Source organism: Callithrix jacchus, chromosome 1 (assembly GCF_049354715.1).
Source record: "Callithrix jacchus isolate 240 chromosome 1, calJac240_pri, whole genome shotgun sequence".
In the NCBI taxonomy this organism is placed as follows: Eukaryota; Metazoa; Chordata; class Mammalia; order Primates; family Cebidae; genus Callithrix; species Callithrix jacchus.
Window position 1 is genome coordinate 173,488,510 of NC_133502.1, and position 22,042 is coordinate 173,510,551.

Consider the following 22,042-nt stretch of genomic DNA (forward strand, 5'->3'; position numbering starts at 1 on the left):
ATGGCGCGATCTCGGCTCACCGCAACCTCCGCCTCCTGGGTTCAGGCAATTCTCCTGCCTCAGCCTCCTGAGTAGCTGGGATTACAGGCACACACCACCGTGCCCAGCTAATTTTTTGTATTTTTAGTAGAGATGGGGTTTCACCAGGTTGACCAGGTTGGTCTCGATCTCTTGACCTCGTGATCGACCCGTCTTGGCCTCCCAAAGTGCTGGGATTACAGGCTTGAGCCACCGTGTCCAGCCCTATCTTTGATTTTGTTTGCTTTTTCTAGTTACCCAGGAGCACTAATAACCTGGGATCACTTTAATCCAAAATTAGCTAATGGGCTTTTTCTGGGCCACCTCACCCTTCAGTTGGTGCAATCAAAGCTGGGGGCAGGGTGTAGACGGGATGCTGGTTACTCCTGGCCAAGCTTACTCTTTGCGTGCAGTCCTGTGGTGTGCCTAACCAAAGCTTTCAGGGTCTCCCAGGCTGGATCCAAGGTTTAATTAAAACTAAGTCAAATTTTTATTCCCCTAACTCTGAGAAACCATGAAAAATTTAGATAAACTTCCAGCCTCTTCAGCAGATATGACCAGGGCAAAAGCTGCTTTGCATGCTGAACTTCCATCCCTGGGCAGGGTAGGCCATTTACCTCACTGTCTCGTAGGCTCCTCTCGTAGGCTAGTTTTTCTGGCAGTCCTCAGCGGGTGAGCTGGTCTGAATTACCCAGTCTGCCTTTACTACAAGTGGAAACATCTCTCCAGTCTCATTTTAACCTGCCCTGGTCAACCATGTCCCCCACGACCTTACAGTGACTATTTTTCCCAGCGCTGCCGACAAACTCAGTCTTGCCAAACAGAACGGTCAGCTCTTTGTCTTCTTTCTTGACCAGCTGGCAGCAAATGACAGAGTTCACTACTCAGTCCTCCTTGTAACGCCTTCTGCCCTGAACTTCCAGAGCCCCCCATGCTCCTGCTTCTATCGCTCCTACCTGAGGCTCCTTTGGCGTCTTCTCTGTTGGCCTCTCCTTTTGTTCTGAGCCTCTGCCTGCTGGTGTGGCCCTTGCCTTCGCTTTTGACCCTCTTCTCTATCTGCACTCACTGATAGGCATTTGGCTTTAACTGTGCCTATGAGCTATGCTGATTGATAGTTTCCTAATTTAAACATTGTCTGTTGTTTGTTTCGTTTTGTTTGAGATAGGTTTTTACTCTGTCATCCAGGCTGGAGTGCAGTGGTGTGATCCTGGCTCACTGCAACCTCCACCTCCTGGGCTCCCAAGCAGCTAGGATATAGGCACACAAGTTTCCTAATTTATAGATCTACTCAGAATCTGCTTTGATTTCCAGACTTGTCAGCCTACAGACTACCAGATATGCCTATTGGGTGGGCCTCTGAAGCTCAACATGTCCAAAATGGAATCCACTCTTGACATACCTTCCTTGACCCCCATCTCAGTGAATGGTATATACCCTATTCATTCAGTTACCCCAGTGGTTCTCTGCCAGCAGTGCTTCTGCCCCCATGAGACATTTGGCAATGTCTGGAGACACTGTGGTTGTCCTAAGTGGGGCTGCTACTGACATCTAGTGGGTGGATGCTCCTAAGCAGCCTACCATGAACATCTGCAGCAAATACAACAGAGAACCTCCACAACAGAGGACCATCCACAACACAGAACCATCCACAACACAGAACCTCCACAACACTGAACGATCCACAACACAGAACCATCCACAACTGAGAACCTCCACAACACAGAACCTCCACAACACAGAACCTCCACAACACAGAACCATCCACAAGAGAGAACCATCCAAAACACAGAATCATGCACAACACAGAACCATCCACAAGAGAAAACCATCCACAACACGGAATCATCCACAACACAGAACCATCCACAACACAGAACCTCCACAACATGGAACCATCCACAACATGGAACCTTCACAACTGGGAACCATCCACAACAGGGAACCATCCACAACACGGAACCATCCACAACACGGAATCATCCACAACACAGAACCATCCACAACACAGAACCATCCACAACACAGAACCTCCACAACATGGAACCATCCACAACATGGAACCTTCACAACAGGGAACCATCCACAACATGGAATCATCCACAACACAGAACCTCCACAACACAGAAGCATCCACTAGAGAGAACCAACTGGCCTCAAATGTCAATAGCACTGATGTGGAGAAACTCTTGAGTTATACAAACCAAACCTAGATGTGATCTACAATTCCTTTTTTTCTCTCATTCCTAAGTTCTAAAAGGTCCATCTCAAGTAAGGCATGGTGGTTCACGCCTGTAATCCCAGCACTTTGGGAGGTTGAGGCAGATGGATCACTTGAGGTCAGGAGTTTGAGACCAGCCTGGCCAATATGGTAAAACCCTGTCTCTACCAAAAATACAAAAATTAGCCAGGCAAGGTGGCACATGCCTATAGTCCCAGCTACTCGGGAGGTGAGGCAGGAGAATTGCTTAAACCCAGGAGGTCGAGGTTACAGTGAGCCGAGATTGCTCCACTGTACTCCAGCTTGGGTGACAAAGCAAGACTCTGTCTCAAAAACAAAAAACAGACAAAAAAACTCCATCTCTAAAATAAATCCTGATCTAAATCCTTCTTCCCAAGTCCACCACTAATGTGCTAGTCACTCCTGTCCTAGATTCCTAAAAAGTCTCCTAAACAGTCTTCCTACTTCTGCTCATGCCTCCCTTACTAAACATTCTTCACAGGCAGCCAGAGAAATCCTTTCTTTTTATTTATTTATATTTTTCTTTTTTTAAAGATGGGGTTTCGCCATGTTGGTCAGGCTGGTCTTGAACTCCCGAACTCAGGTGATCCACCCGCCTTGGCCTCCAAAGTGCTTGGATTACAGTCATGAGCCACCACACCCAGCCAAGAAATCCTTTTAAAAGAAAACTTCTCATGTCACTTATCTGCTTAAGACCTGCCATGGCTGCCTAGGAGCGGTGTCTCACCCCTGTAATCCTAGCACTTTGGGAGGCCAAGGGAAGTGGAGCTCTTGAGCCCAGGAGTTCAAAACCAGCCTGATTAACTTGTCTCTACAAAAGGAGAATTAATAAATTAGTAGGGTGTGGTGGTACACATCTGTAGTCCCAGCTATTCAGGAGGCTGAGGTGGGAGGGATTGCTTAAGCCTGAGAGGTTGAGGCTGCATCGAGCTGTGATCACACCACTGCATTCCAGCCTGAGCAACAGAGCAAGACCTTGTCTCAAAACAAACAAACAAACAAAAAGACCTGCCAGGGCTGGCTTTCCATGATTCTTTCAAATGCCTATGTCCCTCCTCGCCACCAGCCATGCTCTCCTCCGGATACTAGCTGTAGCCACATTGGCCTCTGTGCTATTCTTTGAACAGACCAGACTTTTTCTTGCCTCAGAGCCTTTATATTTGCTATTTCTTCTGTCTGGAATATTCCTCCTCAAATATCCACATTGCAGGCCCTTCTGCCAGCATCAAAGCCTTCCCTAACTCCACATAGAAAAGAGCCCTCTCTTTGTTTCTGAGCCAATGTAGAAATAAAAAAATTTAAAAAAGAAAAGAGCCCTCTTCTCCCATACCTCCCCACAGGCTGTCCTTGTCCTGCTCTATTTTCTTTTCTTTCATTTTTTTCTTTTTCTGTTTTATTTTTTTGAGACAAAGTCTTGCTCTGTTACCAGGCTAGTACAGTGACACAATCTCAGCTCACTGCAGCCTCCGCCTCCTGCGTTCAAGCAATTCTCCTGCCTTAGCCTCCCAGGTAGCTGGGATTACAGGAATGCATCACCACACCCTGCTAACTGCTGTATTTTTAGTAGAGACCAGCTTTTACCATGTTGGCTAGGCTGGTCTCGAACTCCTGACCTCAGGTGATCCACCCACCTTGGCCTCTCAAAGTACTAGGATTACAGGTGTGGGCCACCACACCTGGCTCATTGCTATTTAATACATCCCAGTACCTACAATGATGCCTGGCACTTACAGATACTTAAATGTTTGTTGAAGGAATGCATAAAAAAACATTGGACTCCAAAGTTCATGCTTCTCACAATGCAATGCTATTGCATTAGTATCTGCATCACTCATCAGATCTGTTTACTGGAAGCTTACTAGGTGCAGGCATTCAGCTACGGATGCTCTCAAAGATTGCTGCCAAAGGATCCATAAAATCTTTGAGTCATGACCAAGCCGGGCAAGTACTACAATGTCCCAGCATCCAAGGTGCTTTGAAAGGGGCCAGGGGAGTCTGGGGGCATACAAGTAATTGATAGAATCTTTCCTCCTCTTTATCCAGCTATGTTTAGGGAAAAAAACAGGCATCATCTGATTAAAGCTCCAAATTTGCAGAAGAGAAAGTATAACAATCCAGCAGATTGTTTCTTCATTTCTGCACATGGTTCCTGATATAAATAAACAAAACAAAGGTCCTTATCATCTTTTTTTTTTTGAGATGGAGTCTTGCACTGTCATCCAGACTGGAGTGCAATGACGCAATCTTGGCTCACAGCAACCTCCAAATGCTGGGTTCATGTGATTCTCCTGCCTCAGCCTCCCGAGTAGCTGGGATTACAGGCACACACCACCACACCCAGCTAATTTTTCATATTTTTATTTTATTTATTATTATGATTATTTTTTCTTTTTTTTGTTGTTGTTGTTTTCTGTTTTTTTGTTTTGTTTTGTTTTTTGTTTCTTCTTTTTTGTATTTTTAATAGAGATGGGGTTTCACTATGTTGGCCAGACTGGTCTTGAACTCCTGAACTTGTGATCCACCTGCCTCAGCCTCCCAAAGTGCTGGAATTACAGGTATAAGCCACCGTGCCTTTTATCATCTTTTAAAGTCTCGCTTAACGGTCTCCCTGGCAGTATCAGCCAGAGCAGTGTTTTGACAGCATGACTTTCAAGCAGCTGTTGATGCCAGAGGAAGGGCTGGCATCTGTGTCAGGTGGAAAGGATTCACTGGTCCACCTCCTAGGTGGTAGGGTAAAGTCAGACTAGCACCACCTCTAACCAACTATGCAACCTGCACAAATGGTTTACCCTCGGAACCTCAATGACATTAACTGCCAAATAAGCATAATTCTTCTTACTGTCCTGGATCCCTGAGAGAACTTAATGAAGTGACAATTTCTGGCAGATGTCCAACAGAACTATTGAAGATATGCTAATTCTACTCCTCCCATACTGTAAGTATGAGAAGTGGGACACTCCAAATACACATGTAAAAACATGAACACTTCTGTGAAACTCTGATTCAGTTAGATAAATACCTTCAGCTTCTTTAGTTCAAACTGGTGATGTTGTAAAGAACGTTCACATTCATTCCTGCTTTCTTTAAGGGCTGCATTTTCTTGCTCCAGTTGTCTCTGCCAATTTAGAAGAACATATATAAAAAGAAAAATCTTCACTACCATATTTCCCTGGGGCACAGGGAGCATGGACCAGGAAGAAGAAGGTATGGGGAGGAACAACATACATTTTAAAATCTAATAGGAAGAAGGAGAGGGAACTGGTCAGAAAGTAGGAAGTCCCTGTGGGGCCCAAGGAAAAAGAAAACTGTTTTGAGTTTTGTAAAATGCAGTCTTTTTACATCTAGTCTCATGAGCAGGTTGTCTCTGGAAAGATAAGAACTGTTCTCGGGCCGGGCATGGTGGCTCAAGCCTGTAATCCCAGCACTTTGGGAGGCCGAGGCGGGAGGATCACGAGGTCAAGAGATCGAAACCATCCTGGTCAACATGGTGAAACCATGTCTCTACTAAAAATACAAAAAATTAGTTGGGCATGGTGGTGCGTGCCTGTAATCCTAGCCACTCAGGAGGCTGAGGCAGGAGAATTGCCTGAACCCAGGAGGCGGAGGTTGTGGTGAGCCAAGATCGCGCCATTGCACTCCAGCCTGGGTAACAAGAGTGAAACTCCATCTCAAAAAAAAAAAAAAAAAAGAACTGCTCTCAGTGCAGTGGCTCATGCTTATAATCCCAGCACTTTGGGAGGCTGAGGTGGCAGATCCCTTGAGCCTAGGCATTTGAGACCAGCCTGGGCAACATAGTGAGACTTGTCTTTCCAAAAAATTAAAAATTAGTGGGCTGTGGTGGCGCAAGCCTGTAGTCCCAGCTACTCTGGAGGCTGAGGTAGGAGGATCACTTGAGTCTGAGAGGTTGGAGTTGCAGTCAGCTGTGATCATGCCACTGTACTCCAGCCTAGGTGAAAGAGTGGGACCCTGTCTCAAATTTAAAAAAAAAAAGCACTGCCCTCTAAATGGTTCCTTCATGCAGAAAGTGCTGTGCTGTCGAGCACGCTGACTTTGCTGTGCGGGACCCTGGTGCTCCTGGGCCCATCCTCTCTCAGCTCTTCACTCACCATCCCTTGCTCTGCGGTGGTCTGCTCAGCTGCTCGTGCTCTCTCCAAGGCCACAATCTGGGCTTCTAGGGCCTGGGTGCGCTCCGCAAACTGCTGCTCCAGAGCAAGGGCCTGCTGCTGCACATGGCTGCTCTCCTGGCTGGCAGCAGCCTATGGGGAGACCAGAGGATGGTCAGTCATGGTAACACTGGTTTCTAGTGGGAGACCTCAGTCTGGACCTTGGTGAAAGATGGGTATCCAACAGAAACAACTCTCTCCTGACCCGCTCTTCCCTAGTGTTGCTGAGCTCCCTGCTGCAGGCTCTACTTGTTGCTCCTGGACCCTGGCCTGTTGCAGGAAATGGAGTCTTGACGTCTTCACTCCATCCTCAAGGTGTGTGGGGACAGCTTTGGGCACCAGCCAACCCTTAGACACAGGCCTCCTTCACACTACTCAGTGTTGCCTTGGTGGCTTTCCCTGGGGAGGCAGTATAATATAATAATGAAGAACAGGGTTTTGACAAGAGAAACGTGGGTTTTGCCATCTACTGGCTGCAAGCCTGTGGGCTACTGAGCCAATCCTTCTGAGCTGGCCTCGTCTACAAGATGAGGATGACGGTGCATACTTTTCAGGTCTTCTGCAAGCACTAAACGAAAACATGTGCACAGCACTGAACCCAGTGCCTGGGACATGGCGAATATAAAATAAAAACTGGCTGGTTTGATTTCTCTACCTTCCAACTCGACACCAAGCCCTGGCCATCCTCTCCCCAGAGTCTCCGCTTGTTCTCCCTGCCCCCGATCACAAGTTGAGGTTTTACTTCTAGTGAAGCTGCCACCTCTGACAGCCCCAGGACTAGGCTGGACCTGAAGGTGGAATGTCAGGTGGGAAGGAGTGGCTGGTCTACCACCCAGGTAACTCAGGCCCACCAGTAGGTCCTGACTCCCTCCATCCGCTGCTCCTGGCCTGTTCACATCCAACACAAGAACTGTGTCTATGGGCAGGCCCGGGTACCCTTGTCGAAGTTGGGAAAGAGTTTGGGGCATCTGCAAAGGCCTGGAGAGAGAGCATTAAGGGCCTGGAATGCAGCAGCTCCAATAACCACTTACGAGTTCCTGTATCTGAGCTTCCTGGGCAGCCATAACATCCCTGCTCTGCTGGAGCTGCTCCTCAGAGGCCTGCAAGGTCCGCTCCAGTTCTCTCACCTGAGAGGGAAGCAGAAGCATTCTTTCTGTTCACAAGAAGCTGAAGAGTGGTAACAAATGGCTTTAAAATGCAAAGCAATTTAAGTAATAAAACAGGTACATTATATAAAAATGTAACCTGAGAAAAAAGACACCCCATTAAGTCTACCATTATAAAACACTAGCATTCTAATGTATTTTCTTACAGTCTCTTTTATTTATTTATTTTGCCAATACTCTTTGTTTTTTAAATTGCATTTTAGGTTTTGGGGTACATATCAAGAACATGCAAGATTGTTGCATAGGTACGCACGTGGCAGTGTGATTTGCTGCCTTCCTCCCCTTCACTTATATCTGGCATTTCTCCCCATGCTATCCCTCCCCAGCTCCCCACCCCCTGCTGTCCCTCCCCTATTCCCCCTAATAGACCCCAGTGTGTAGTGCTCCCCTCCCTTTGTCCATGTGTTCTCATTGTTCAACACCCGCCTATGAGTGACAACATGCGGTATTTTATTTTCTGTTCTTGTGTCAGTTTGCTGAGAATGATGGTCTCCAGGTTCATCCATGTCGCACAGTCTCTTTTAATGACTTTTGTTTATAACTTTACATAGTTTTAATAAGACAATATAAAACTTTATCTTTTCCCTACTCTTAAACATCCTTCTGTCTCCATGTAATCTTTGGACTCAGATCATGATTTCCTTAAGAGTGTTTTGTAATTTACTGACCCATCTGCTTCCTGTGCTGGCTACTTAGGCTGTTTTTCCATCTAAAATAATGCCGCAATTAACATCACCAGTATTTTTTTACATGGTTTGAATGACTTCCTTAGGACTGAGTCCCTCAAGTGGGATTTGTGCTCACAATACAAATTCAGGACTTACTCATTCTACGAATACTGAACAAGACTAACTCCATACCACGAACTGCACCAGGGCACGACACCAGTGCAGTGAGTGGAACAGACGCAGACCTGCCCTCAGAGACTCACTACTACTGAGTTGCACTTGGCTCTCCAAGATGACATTTTTACCGGATTCAAGCTGTATCTGTGAATTTCTCTTATAAAGCCTTCTTATTGCTGAATAAGGTCTGGCCTTGGGGAGCTTTATTATTAAACATAAGCACAAGGAAGGCTGCAAGCAGGTCAGTGAAGGAGAGACAGACACACAAGGAGAGAATGCTTTTAAGGCCCAGGCTCCTCACATACATTCACATGTTAGATTTAACTGAAATGATCCCATGACAAAGGGGCTACTAGTCCACAGGGAAGAACAGGATCGTTACTAGCTCATGACTGAAAATTTTATTGGTGGTAGTGCTAAGACCAAGACATAGTTTTACACTCCTGAGATCAGAAAATATCTGAGTCTTAATTTAGAAGCCAAGCTCAAGACAGATTCAGATCCTCAAGAGATTAAATAAAAATTACCATATGACCCTGCAATTTTATTTTATTCCTAGGTATATACTTAAGAGAAATGAAAACATTAAGTCCACACAAAAACCTTGTACAGGAACTTTATGGTAGCATTATTCACGACAGCCAAAAGGCAGAAACAACTCAAATGTCCATCAAAAGCTGGGCGTGGGCTGAGTGCAGTAGCTCATGCCTGTAAACCTAGCACTCTGGAGGGCCAAGACAGGCAGATCACTTGAGGCCAGGAGTTCAAGATTAGCTGGGCCAACATGGCAAAACCCTGCCTCTACTAAAAATACAAGGCATGGTGGTGCACATGTGTAGTCCCAGCTGCTCAGGAGGGTTAAGTACAAAAATTGCTTGAATCTGCGGGGTCGGGGCTGCAGTGAGCCAAGTTGGCACCACTGCACTCCAGCCTGGCCGATAGAGCGAGACTCTGTCTCAAAAAAAAAAAGCAAGCTATGCCTTGCCTCCCTAAGTGCTGGGCTTATAGGAGTGGTAGCTCATGTCTGCAAGCCCAGCACTTAGAGAAACAAATGCATAGCTTGAGCCCAAAAATTGAAGACCTCAACACAGGGAGACCCAGTTCTCTACAAAAAGGGTGAAAAAAGACCAAATGATAACAATAATAATAAAAAAGACAAGTGGAACTCAAATGTTCATCAATGAATGAATGGAGAAACAAAATGTGGTCTATACATATAATGGAATATTATTCAGTCTTAAAAAGGAATGAAATTCTGGCACACGCTTCATAGATGAACACTGAAGACATTATACTAAGTCAAATAAGCCAGACATAAAAGGACAAACATTGTATGATTCCACCGATATGAGGTATCTAGAAAATTCAAACTCAAAGAGACAGAAAATAGAATGGTGGTTCCCAGACTAGGAGTAGGAGGAACTGGGGAGTTAATAAGTTTCTGTTTGGGAAGATGAAAAAGTTTTGGAGATGGATAGTGGTGATATTTGTATAACAATGTACACTGAATTGATCATAAAGGATATTCAGAAATAGAACTGAAATTACAATAAAACAAAAGTCTTCTTAGAAAAATATAGTTTAAAATGTATTTATCAGGAAATAAGAAAGATTTAAAAAATGAGATAAACATTCAACTCAAAAAATTTAAAAAACTGGCTGGCATGATGGCTCACACCTGTAATCCTAGCACTTTGGGAGGCTGAGGTGGGCAGATCACTTGAGGTCAGGAGTCTGAGAGCAGCCTGGTCAACACGGTGAAACCCTAAAAATACAATAAAATGAGCCAGGCATGGTAGGGCACACCTGTAATCCCAGCTCTTTGGGAGGCTGAAGCAGGAGAATCGCTTGAGCCCAGGAGGCCGAGGTTGTAGTAAGCTGAGATTGGGACACTTCACTCCAGATTGGGCATCAGAGCAAGACTCTGTCCCCGCCCCAAAAAAAGAAACTACAAAAATAATGGAGCGGCTGGGCGCAGTGGCTGACGCCTGTAATCCCAGCACTCTGGGAGGTCAAGGCCGGTGAACCATCAAGTCAGGAGTTTAAGACCAGCCTGGCCAATATGGTGAAACCCCATCTCTACTTAAAAAAAAAAAAAATTATCCAGACATGCTGGCATGTGTCTGTAGTCCCAGCTACTCAGGAGGCTGAGGCAGAAGAATCGCTTGAACCCAGGATGCAGGGGTTGCAGTAAGCAGAGATCACGCCACTGCACTCCAGTCTGGGTGACAGAGTGAGACTCTGTCTCAAAGACAGAAAAAAAAAGAATGAAGCAAACCTAAAGAAATAGGACGAAAAATAATAATAAAAGACAGAAATTTAAAAAGAGAATAAAAATTTGAGCAGATAAAACCAAAGGCAGCTCTTTAAAATGATTAATAAAATAGTTCAGGTGTTGGCAAACTTTTTATGTAAAAAGCCAATAAATACCATGGTTTTTGTCACTCGGCCATGGTAGCAAGAAAACAGTTATAAACAATATGTAAATGAGTAGGCATGTCTTCCAGCAACATTTAGCCCAAGGATCAATTTCCACCATCCTGAAACAGCTCTGGCAAGACTGATCAAGAAAAAAAGAATATGCAAATTAACAAAATACAGAAAAAGGGAACACACCAGAGATTAAAAAAGAAAACACTATCATATGCATACAGGCAAATATATTATTCTATGATAATACATCTTAAGAGTATTACATGATAATAAATTGGAAAATTAAGATGAAATGGTTAAGTCTAGAAAAAAGAAAAGATGTCAAATTGGCTCAAAAAGAAAAACGTTAGTCTAATAAGCAATGAAGATTGAAATTATAATCAGAGTTGTCCCTCCCTTCAAAAACCCAGGTCCAAATGGTTTTATAGGTAAACGTTGCCAAGTTTATATATGTGTTAATTTTAAATAAATTGTATCTTAATATAAATTGTTTCAGAAAATATAAAAGCTGCCCAGCTGTTTTAACAAGGCTGGTGTAGTATGATTCTATTACCGGATAATTTCAAGCCCATTCAATTTTAAATATAGGTGCAAAAACTCTAAATAAAATATTAGCTAACCAAATTCAAACAGTTATTACAAAAATAATAGATCAAGAGGTAGTTATCCCAGAAATGCAATGCAACAATGCTTCAACATCAGAAAATATATTAATGTAATTCACACTAATACATGAAAGGAAAAATAATTTATATGTATGTATTTTTGAAACAAGGCCTCACTTTGTTGCCCAGGCTTGAGTACTGTGGCATGACCATGGCTCACCACAGCCTTGACTGCCCAGGCTTGAGTGATCCTTCCACTTTCTTCTCCTTAGTAGTTGGGACCACAGGTACATGCCACCACACCCAGTTAATTTTCTATTTTTTCTAGAGACAGGGTCTTATTGTGTTGCCCAGACTGGTCTGGAATGCCTAAGCTCAAGCAATCCTCCCATTTTGACCTCCCAAAGTGCTGGAATTACAGATGTGAGCCACCACACCTGGCCATGATTTTTTTTCAATTAGTGCAAGTAGAGCACATGACAGACTTCTAAAAATTTCTGATTTAAAAAAAAAACAAAACAAAAGAAAACAGGCCAGGTGCAGTGGCTCACGCCTGTAATCCCAGCACTGTGAGAGGCCAAGGTAGGCGGATCATCTGAGGTCAGGAGTTCAAGACCAGCCTGGCCAACGTGGGGAAACCCCGTCTCTAGTAAAACTATAAAAATTAGCCGAATGTGGTGGCATGCATCTGTAGTCCTAGCTACTCAGGAGTCTGAGGCAGGAAAATCGCTTGAACTCAGGAGGTGAAGGTTGCAGTGAGCTGAGATCATGTCACTCCACTACAGCCTGGGTGACAGAGCAAGACTCCATCTGAAAAAAGAAAAACAAAAGCAGTCTGGGTGCGGTGGCTCAAGACTAATTCCAGCACTTTGGAAGGCCAAGATGGGCAGATACCTTGAGCTCAAGAGTTCAAGACTAGCCTGGGCAACATGGCCAAACCCAATCTCTACAAAAAAATACAAAAATTAGCCAGGCATGGTGGCACATGCCTGTAGTTCCAGCTACTTGGGAGGCTGAGGTGGGAGAATTGCTTGAGCACAGGAGGTCAAGGCTACAGTGAGCCATGATCACACCACTGCACTCTGGCCTGGGTGACAGAGTAAGACCCTATTAAAAAAAAAAAAAAAAAAAAACCACCAAAACCAAAACCAAACCAAAACAAAAAACATAAAGATTAAATGCTAAAAACCTCTAAGATAATGAGGTGGGTGAGAAAATACATATTAAATAAATGGCGCCGTGGCTCAAGCCTCTAATCCCAGTACTTTGGGAGGGTGAGGTTGGTGGATCACTTGAGGTCAGGAGTTCAAGACCCACCTGGCCAACATAGTAAAACCCCATCTCTACTAAAAATATAAAAATTAGGCAGGTGTGGAGGCAGGCACCTGTTAGCCCAGCTACTTCAGAGGGTGAGGCAGGAGAATCGCTTGAACCTGGGAGGCAGAGGTTGCAGGGAGCCAAGATCATGCCACTACGCTCCAGCCTGGATGACAGAGTAACACTCTGTCTCAAATAAATAAATACATACATATATACATACCAAAACCCTGCAAATTTTATACCAAGTAACAAAACTTCAGGCATATTTCCTTTAAGACTGCGAACAAAACAAAGATTCCCACTATGCTATTATTGCTTCACTTAGTCTGGAGGCCCTTCAATGCTATATGAACAGAGAAGGAAGTAAGAGGTGGGAAGATTAGATGAAATAAGATAATGTTGTCATTTTTCATGGACAATATGATTATCTACCTAGGGGAAAAAAATCACACAATAGTAGAGTAAAAAAGTTCAGCAGGGGTGTGATATCCAAGATCAACTAAAAAAAAGGGGGCATTTCTCTAGAATAACCAGAAATAACAAATTAAAAATATGATTAAAAATAAGAGTAGGGCATGGTGACTCACACCTGCAACCACAGCACTTTGGGAGGCTGAGATGAGCAGATCACCTGAGGTCTGGAGTTTGAGATGAGCCTGGCCAACATGGTGAAACCCTGTCTCTACTAAAATACAAAAATTAGCTGGGCATGGTGGCATGTGCCTGTAATCCCAGCTACTCAGGAGGCTGAGACAGGACAATTGCTTGAATGTGGGAGGTGGAGGTTGCAGAGAGCCGAGACTGGACCACTGCACTTCAGCCTGGGGGATAGAGGGAAACAATGTCTCCAAAAAATAAAAATAAAAAAAAATTTAAAAAAAAGGGCCAGGTGTGGTAACTCATACCTGTAATCCTAGCACTTTGGGAGGCTGAGGCAGGCGGATCACCTGAGGTCAGGAGTTCCAGACTAGCCTCACCAACATGGTGAAATCCCATCTCTACTAAATATATAAAAATTAGCTGAGTGTGGTGGCATATGCCTGTAATCCCAGCTACTTGGGAGGCTGAGGCAGGAGACTCATAGGAACCCAGGAGGCAGAGGCTGCAATGAGCCAAGACAGTGCCACTGCACTCCAACCTGGGCGACAGAGGAAGAGTCCATCTAAAAAATTAAAAATTAAAAATTAAAAATAAGATACCCCTCACCATGTATGTACCTATGCAACAACCCTGCAAGATATGTACATGTACCCTAGAACCTAAAGTACAATTAAGAAAAAAAAAAAAGAGACCATCACAGTATCAACACAAACTCTAAAGTTTCTAGGAATTAACAACTTGGCCAAGAAAATAACACATCTATTGAGAAAAATGTAAAATTTTAATAAAACACACAGAAAATAATATGAATATTTACATTCTTGGAAGACATAATTAATATAATTAATCTTATAAAATGGACAATTCTTCCCAATTAGCCTGTACATTTAATGCAATCCCAATAAAAATTCAAGTTGAATTTTTTTAGAAACTCAAAAACTTAAAACTTTAAAGGCCCACAAGTAGTTAAAGTCAACCTTCAAAAAAAAATGAGAATTTTAGTATGGAAGCAGGTTGGTGTAAAAAGCAAAACAAAACAAAAAAATAAAGGAAAATAAAAAAAGAGACTTTGTCTTATTCACAGTTGAGATATACTACAGTAATAAAAACATTGTAGTATTTACACAAGAGCAGACAATCAGACCAACGGATAGAGAATGCAGACAGAAACCCATGTGCAGACGGAAACAATATGTGATAAAGTTAGCAAGAAAAATCAATTCAGAATGGACAGATTGTTTAGTAAATGATTTTGAGAAATATGAGAATTTCTGCATATTTAGATCCCTACCTAAGACCATACAGAAAGATAGTTTGTACATGAACTATAGATCTATTATGTAAAGGATAAAATTATAAACTTAATAGGCAAAAAACAGTAGATCTCTGTGACTTAGGAGCAGGAATAGATTTCTTACATGGCACTTCAAACTCCACAGGAAAAAAGTGATGAATCTGATTACATCAAACTTACAAATTCTATTCAACAAAGGATACATGGACAGTTAACAGACGGATTCAGGACTAAAACTGACAAAGCATTAGGAACAAAAATATACGATGAAATCCTACAAACCAAATAAGAAAAGACTGAAACCCCCCAAAGAAAACAAGGAAAGAATATGAATTGGGCAGTTCCAAAAGGAGACCCCAAAGAATTAACAGGCACATGAAGACAAGGCCAAACTCGTTAATAACCATACCAATGCAAATTAAAGTAATGAAATACCACTCCACACTCACAAAACTGGCAGATATTTTAAAGCCTTGGAAGTGTCAATGCTGGAAAAGAGAGGCATATATAGGAACTCTCATGCCTGCTGGGGAAGGAGAGCCAGGTGCAGGCTTGCTTGAACAATATTCTTCTATAATACTTAGTTGCTTTAGGTTTTATGCGTGATCTGAGGTGGCAAGAAGAAGGAAGCAAACTGGAAGTCTACCATGTAGAGAACTACAAAGAAGTGGGTAGAGAGTTGAGGCAGCTGAAAGTAACAGACGAAACACATCCATAGCTGTATCATTTATAAAAATTAAAAACACATGCACACAAAACAGTGCTACATATTTTAAGGCAACCCAACAATAAATGCATCTATATGACCACACTGGAATGGTTTCCTATGAGAGGGAGGCCAATGGGAATAAAAGGTTAGAAATAAACATAGGACTCAATCATGGTAATGTGTCAAGAATGAAGAAAATGAGGCTGGGAGTGGTGGCTCACGCCTATAATCCCAGCACTTTGGGAGGCCGAGGCGGGTGGATCATGACATCAAGAGATCGAGACCATCCTGGTCAACAAGGTGAAACCCCGTCTCTACTAAAAATACAAAAATTAGCTGGGCATGGTGGTGCGCGCCTGTAGTCCCAGCTACTGGGGAGGCTGAGGCAGGAGAATTGCTTGAACCCAGAAGGCAGAGATTGCGGTGAGCCAAGATCGTGCCTTTGCACTCCAGTCTGGGTAACAAGAGCGAAACTCCGTCTCAAAAAAAAAAAAAAAAGAATGAAGAAAATGACTAACTCATCCATGTATAGGTAAGATCCAAAAACAATCCCTTCCAATGAAAAAACTCTGACCAAGAAGATTCTCAGTCACACCATGTTGCCATTCAGCCAGGTTATCGCCCAAATGTAAGAAATACCAGGGGTAAGATCAGTACCCGAGTCTCCAGGGCATTAATGGCCTTGGACTGGCTGCTTCTGGCTACCAAGAGCTGCTGTCTGGTATCCTCCAAATTCTGCTCAGCAAGTGTTTTCTGTAAGTTGAAAGAAGAGTAAATGAAGACTGTCATTCCTCAAATGAATAAATATTTACAGATTATCTACAACATACTATGATTTGTGCTAGGCACAAGAGACACTAACACATTTTTAAAAACTCAGCTAATGGAGATATAATTCACATGTCATAAAGTACACACAGATAAATTTTAAATAGTCCTTTGACCTTGAAGCTGGAACAAAATACTAATAAAAAAATTACATAATAGAGCACAGTAAGTGTCCACAAAGAGGAAGCACGGGGTAGGAGATACTCTCTGCCATAGGGCAGGTGGGTGGCTTCTGAACTCAAAATGTGGCTAGGGCTGGGGGAGCCTCACAGGCATGGGGATGACCAATGGCGATGTGAACAACCTGCTACGTTGAGGGAACTACAACTCCTCAGAAGCCAAAATGATGATGGGTTTATGTCAAGAAACAAAACTAGAAAGATAGGCAAAAGGGCCAGATCACGAGACGCTTTTGAATGCTGCAAAAATGAGTTAGAACTTGATTCTGTAGATGTTCTAGCCCAGGTGCGGTGGCTCACATCTGTAATCCCAGCAGTTTGGGAGGCCAAGGCAGGCAGATTACTTGAGGTCGGGAGTTTGAGACCAGCCTGGCTAACATGGTGAAACTCCGTCTCTACTAAATATACAAAAAAAATTAGATTACAGGTACCTACCACCACCGGACTTGGTGGTAGAAATGCAGTGGTGCAATCTTGGCTCACTGCAACCTCTGCCTCCCGGCTTCAAGCAATTCTCCTGCCTCAGCCTCCTGAGTAGCTGGAATTACTGCATCTGCCACCATGCCCAGCTAATTTTTGTATTTTTAATAGAGGTGGGATTTTGCCATGTTGGCCAGGCTGGTCTCGAATTCCCGACCTCAAGTGATCTGCCCGCCTCAGCCTCCCAAAGTGCTGGGATTACAGGCATGAGCCACCACGACCGGCCTAGAGGTATATACTTTAAACAAACTTCCCAAGTAATTTCTATGAACATTAAATTTTATAATAATGATGATGGCACAATAAGAATTATGATCATGTTAATAGCTGACATATACTGAGACCCTACTATGTTCTAGTCATCATTCTAAGCACGTTACATATTGTAACTTATTTAACCCTAACAATAATTCTGAGTTTAGTATTATAATAAAACCAATTTTATTAGGGAAGAAACAAACACAAAGAGATTAAACTACTTGCTGTAAGTCAGGGGTTCCTAACCCTCAGGCCACAGACAGGTACAGGTCTGTGGCCTGTTAGGAACCAGGCCGCACAGGAGGAGGTGAGCAGGGAATAAGCATTACCACCTGACTCCACCTCCTGTCAGATCAGTGGTAGTGTTAGATTTTCATAGAAGCGTGAACCCTATTGTGAACTGCGCATGTGATGGATCCAGGTTGCCCGCTCCTTATGAGAATCTAAGGATGATGATGATCAGAGGAGAAACAGTTTCATTATGAAACCAACTCCTCATCCGCCCCCACCCAACCCCATCTGTAGAAAACCTGTCTTCCACGAAACCGGTCTCTGGTGCCAAAAGGGTTGGGGACTGCTGCTTTAAGTCACAGCTAGTAAGTAGAAGAGGCAAAATACAAGCATGTGCAGTCTGATTCTAGAAATCAATTTACTCCCTAGAACCCACATTACACTTACTGTAATCCACTGAAGGGAACTGTAGAAGATGTTTAAGTCGGGGATACAGTCAGCAATGCTGATTAGGAGGATCAGTTTGGCAGTGAGCATGGAAGACTGTGTCAGAGGGTGAAGGAGGAGAGACTGATGCTGGGTAGGCCAGTCTGGAGACTTCTAACATAGACTAGGCTAGATTTTCTGGAAACCCTGAAGTCCAACCAGTGGCAGTGGAGAGGGAGATATTTAGTTGAAACCGACTGAAGACAGAGAGGGAGGGTCTAATCTAGGAGGAGCCCTGGGGCATTGGCTTTGTCACCTTTGTCACAGTGTGGCCAATCACTGGAACAGAAAGAGAAGGAAGAGTAGAATGTGTGCAGACAATTAGCTCTGCCTGATGAGAAAGTTCACTTGCACACTGGGCAAAAGGCCAGTCTGCTCAACAGCTTCCCTCAGGAAGGAGAGAATTCTGCCCAAGGTAATTCTTGCTCATATCAAGAAGCAGATGTAGCTCTTTTCCTTGGCCAGTGCAGAGTACAAAATGGTGGGAAGAGGGCAGTGCAGAAAGACATGGCAGCCCAAGTGATGGAAATCACTAGGTGTGGTGTACTGGTGATGAGATGCTATCTGTTTGTATGTATCTCTGAATACAGCTCTCTCTTTCCCTGAGAAAAGCATGCCATCCACAGGGGACATGAGGCTGTTTCTGATGTAAGCAGGACAAGCCAAAGTTGGAGACAGTTCTCTTGTTACCATGCTGTTTGCTAGCCCTACAGCTCTGAAACTCTAGGATTTGTTAAATCACCAGAATCAACCCTGCCTTTCCAACAGCAGCCAGAACAAAGAGAACAGAAGTTACCTCTTTCAGGAGTTCTTGAATGTGCTCTTCTCCTGATAAGTTCTGTTCTAGTCTTTTCTCCAAGGATGCAACCTTCTCTTGCAAATGTGTAATAACGTCTTCTTTCTCTTGAGTTTCAGCAGTGACCTGCAGGTGAAAGCAGAGATCACTTTATACTATAAGCCCTCTTTTCCTTCTTTCCTGCTTTCTCTTGAACCGTCACATTTTCCTGCAATTCTGTCCTCAACTGTATCCTAGAAGAACATGCAGATAAGAGATCTTTCTTGAAAATGGGACACAGAAAATCCAAGATTAGAACCTAGCAAAACTCAGGCATCTAGCTCAGACCTAGTGCAGCAAGAAGCAAACACTCTTCCCAATTTAAACAACTCACGGTCTGGAACAAAGGCATTACCTACCTGGTAGAGGCAGCAGAACGAATGAAGCTCCTAGCCTGCCCTGCACTGCCCTATGGAACAGTGCTCCTGAAAGCTGAGGGGCTGGATAAAGCAGCTACAGTGCTGATGCAGCTGCTTTAAGGCTGAAGAGAGAACTTCTGAAATAATGAGATTCACCTGGCTCACAGAAGAGGTACCTCTCACACCTTGGCCCCAGACCAACAGCTGCCCATTTTATTTCAGTCTATCTCTTTCACAATGATGGTAGTGGTGGTAGTGGCAGGTTGGGACTAACTTGGTTCCTTTTACTACTAATAATCTTCAACTGCTGCTTCTATTAGTCATTCTCACACTGCTATAAAGAATACTTGAGACTGGATAATTTATAAAGGAAAGAGATTTATTGACTCACCGTTCCACATGACTGGGAAGCATCAGGAAACTTACAAGCATGACAAAAGGAGAAGGGGAAGCAAGGTACGTCTTACACAGTGGCAGGACACAGCAAGTGACGGGGGAAGTGCCATACTGTAAAACCATCAGCTGTCATGAGAACTCACTCATTATCATGAGAACAGCAAGGGAGAAATCTGCCTCCGTGATCTGATCATCTCCCACCAGGTCCCTCCCTTGACATGTGGGGATTACAATTTAAGATGAGATTTGGCTGGGGACAACGAGCTTAACAAAATCACTGCTCAATGTCAAAGCAGAGGATCCAGGAAGCTTTGAATATACGAGTTCTTACATCCCTACTGAGAATGCCCATTCTCCCCCAGAAAAGGTTGTATGGCAACAAAATCTCATTGTGAAGACTTGTACCTCTTCACATATATTCTGCCACCTCAAATTCCCTCATCTTATGCTTTGGTTGCTTCATCTCAAGCCATAAACTTTCATGTTCAGTTGTAACTTGGCCAATCTCTCCTCAGAATAAGATGCAGCAATCAGGGAGTAGGGTTTGGGGAAGAAGTATTTGCCATTCTGAATTCTCACAGGTAGACAACATAGAGGAGGGGAAATCTGACGACTAGATTCCCCACAATTCAATAAACTTTTATCAAGCCTCAACTCTATCTGCTGTTTTCTGAGGATACAATCAGATATAATTCCAGTATGGAGGTTGGTGGTGGAGACAGACGCAACTAATTACAAAACAGTACAATTGTGCTTCAACAGAGGGACACACAAGGTGCTATGAGATATCAGACACAGGAGGGAATAACTGGGATAATCAGATCAGGCCTCGTGAATGGACAAGTCCAGCTGAAAGGGGGTGGGAGAGGAACAAGGATTCTACATAAAGGGCAGCACATGAAAAGAGGTAATAGACAAGTCCTGCAAGGATAGAGGCTGGGTAAGGAGGAAAGAACAGCGGAACACAACTCCCAGGTCTGTGGTTCAGCCACCTGGGCGAATGGTAACTATGCAAAGCAGATAACACAGAAGAGACAGTGAGTTTTATAGGAAAACAAAACAAAACAGTTTTGGTCATGTTGATCCATCTTTATGGGTTTCTTATTAATAATGTTAATAATTGCAATAGTAATAACTGTAATAGCATGGTATAGCCAGAGCAGCAGCAGTAGCTATAATAAGATTGCAGCAGCAATTTTGTAAAAGAATAACTGTTGATATAAGAGTTGGAGAACTGGCCGGGCACGGTGGCTAAAGCCTGTAATCCCAGCACTTTGGGAGGCCGAGGCGGGTGGATCACGAGGTCAGGAGATCAAGACCATCCTGGTCAACATGGTGAAACCCCGTTTCTACTAAAGATACAAAAAATTAGCTGGGCATGGTGGCGCGTGCCTGTAATCCCAGCTACTCAGGAGGCTGAGGCAGGTGAATTGCCTGAACCCAGGAGGCAGAGGTTGCAATGAACCGAGATCGCGCCATTGCACTCCAGCCCGGGTAACAAGAGCGAAACTCCGTCTCAAAAAAAAAAAAAAAGAGTTGGAGAACTAACATTACCTGATTTCAAGATTTACTCTAAAGTGACAATGATCAAGGCAGTGTGATAAGAGCATAAGGGCAGACACTTCCTATTATGTCCAGTCCTTACAAATACTCTTTACCACATCCATTTACAAGGAAACTGAAGCTTAGGGACTAGCCCAAAGGCACATAGCTATTAGTAACAGATTAAGGATTTAAATCCAGGTCTTTTGGATTGAAAGCCCGCAGTTTTTCTTCTATACATCAATTTGAATTCAAGAGGTATACACAGCCCTTTCCAGTTAAAACCAAAACACCACATCTTACACAGGTCACTGTGATAGGCAAAGTTAGGAACAGAAAAAGAATCAGTGGCCAAGTTCCATTTATGCCTCTTGTGCAACGTATCAATATGCAACCTGCTTCTCCAGGCTGGCTGATTTACTTCAGGCCCTCTATACCTCATGTGGACTACTGGAACAGCAACCGAGTGACATTCCCTGACACCAAACCTGCCCTTTTCCTAATAACCACTCTCTTCACCTACTCCCTACCAAGTCTGGGCCTCACAGTTACAGTCCTAGAATATGGACTGCCTCAATTCTGGGTGTGTGGTCACTTGATTCAGACAGACATTAAGTCTGAATCCTGCCTCTGTCATTTACTCCAGCTATATGATCTTAACAAATCATTTAGCCTTAGATCTCAGATGCTCATTACTATCATCTGTAAAATAGGAAAACAATGTCTAATCAAAGGATAGTTGTGAGGACTTGATGAGTCCCTATCTGTAAGGCACTTGAAAACTGAGCTCAGGGTAAATGCTCAGCTATTCTTGTTAAATATTCACTAATGATTATTTATGAAATTTCATGTTCACTATATACTCTATACAGCTGGCCCCTGCATACCTTCCCAGCCTCATCTGTCAGTGTTCCCACTTCCTCTCCAAGCTCTAGCCACTTAGCTATCGTTTCAGTTCTCCCAATATGCCTTTTTCCTTCATTATAAATGTTAATTACTACGCTGAGACCGGTGGCTTATGCCTGTAATCCCAGCACTGTGAGAGGCTGAGGCAGG

General features: G+C 43.6%; 1 protein-coding gene across 13 annotated transcripts in view; it reads right to left on the reverse strand.

The window, feature by feature from the left end:
• Nucleotides 1–22,042, reverse strand: part of GOLGA1 (golgin A1) — a 65,269-nt gene that overhangs the window by 14,933 nt on the left and 28,294 nt on the right. For 11 of the 13 annotated variants that reach the window (XM_078326961.1, XM_078326944.1, XM_035257326.3 and 8 more), the window contains 5 exons: nucleotides 18,651–18,776; nucleotides 16,050–16,145; nucleotides 7,452–7,547; nucleotides 6,364–6,513; nucleotides 5,277–5,372 (listed from right to left, as the gene is read on the reverse strand). In XM_078326961.1, coding sequence (XP_078183087.1) covers nucleotides 5,277–5,372; nucleotides 6,364–6,513; nucleotides 7,452–7,547; nucleotides 16,050–16,145; nucleotides 18,651–18,776 — 564 coding nt within the window. The remainder of the gene's footprint in view (nucleotides 1–5,276; nucleotides 5,373–6,363; nucleotides 6,514–7,451; nucleotides 7,548–16,049; nucleotides 16,146–18,650; nucleotides 18,777–22,042) is intronic. The other 2 variants (XM_078326953.1, XM_035257341.3) reach the window with 1 other exon arrangement.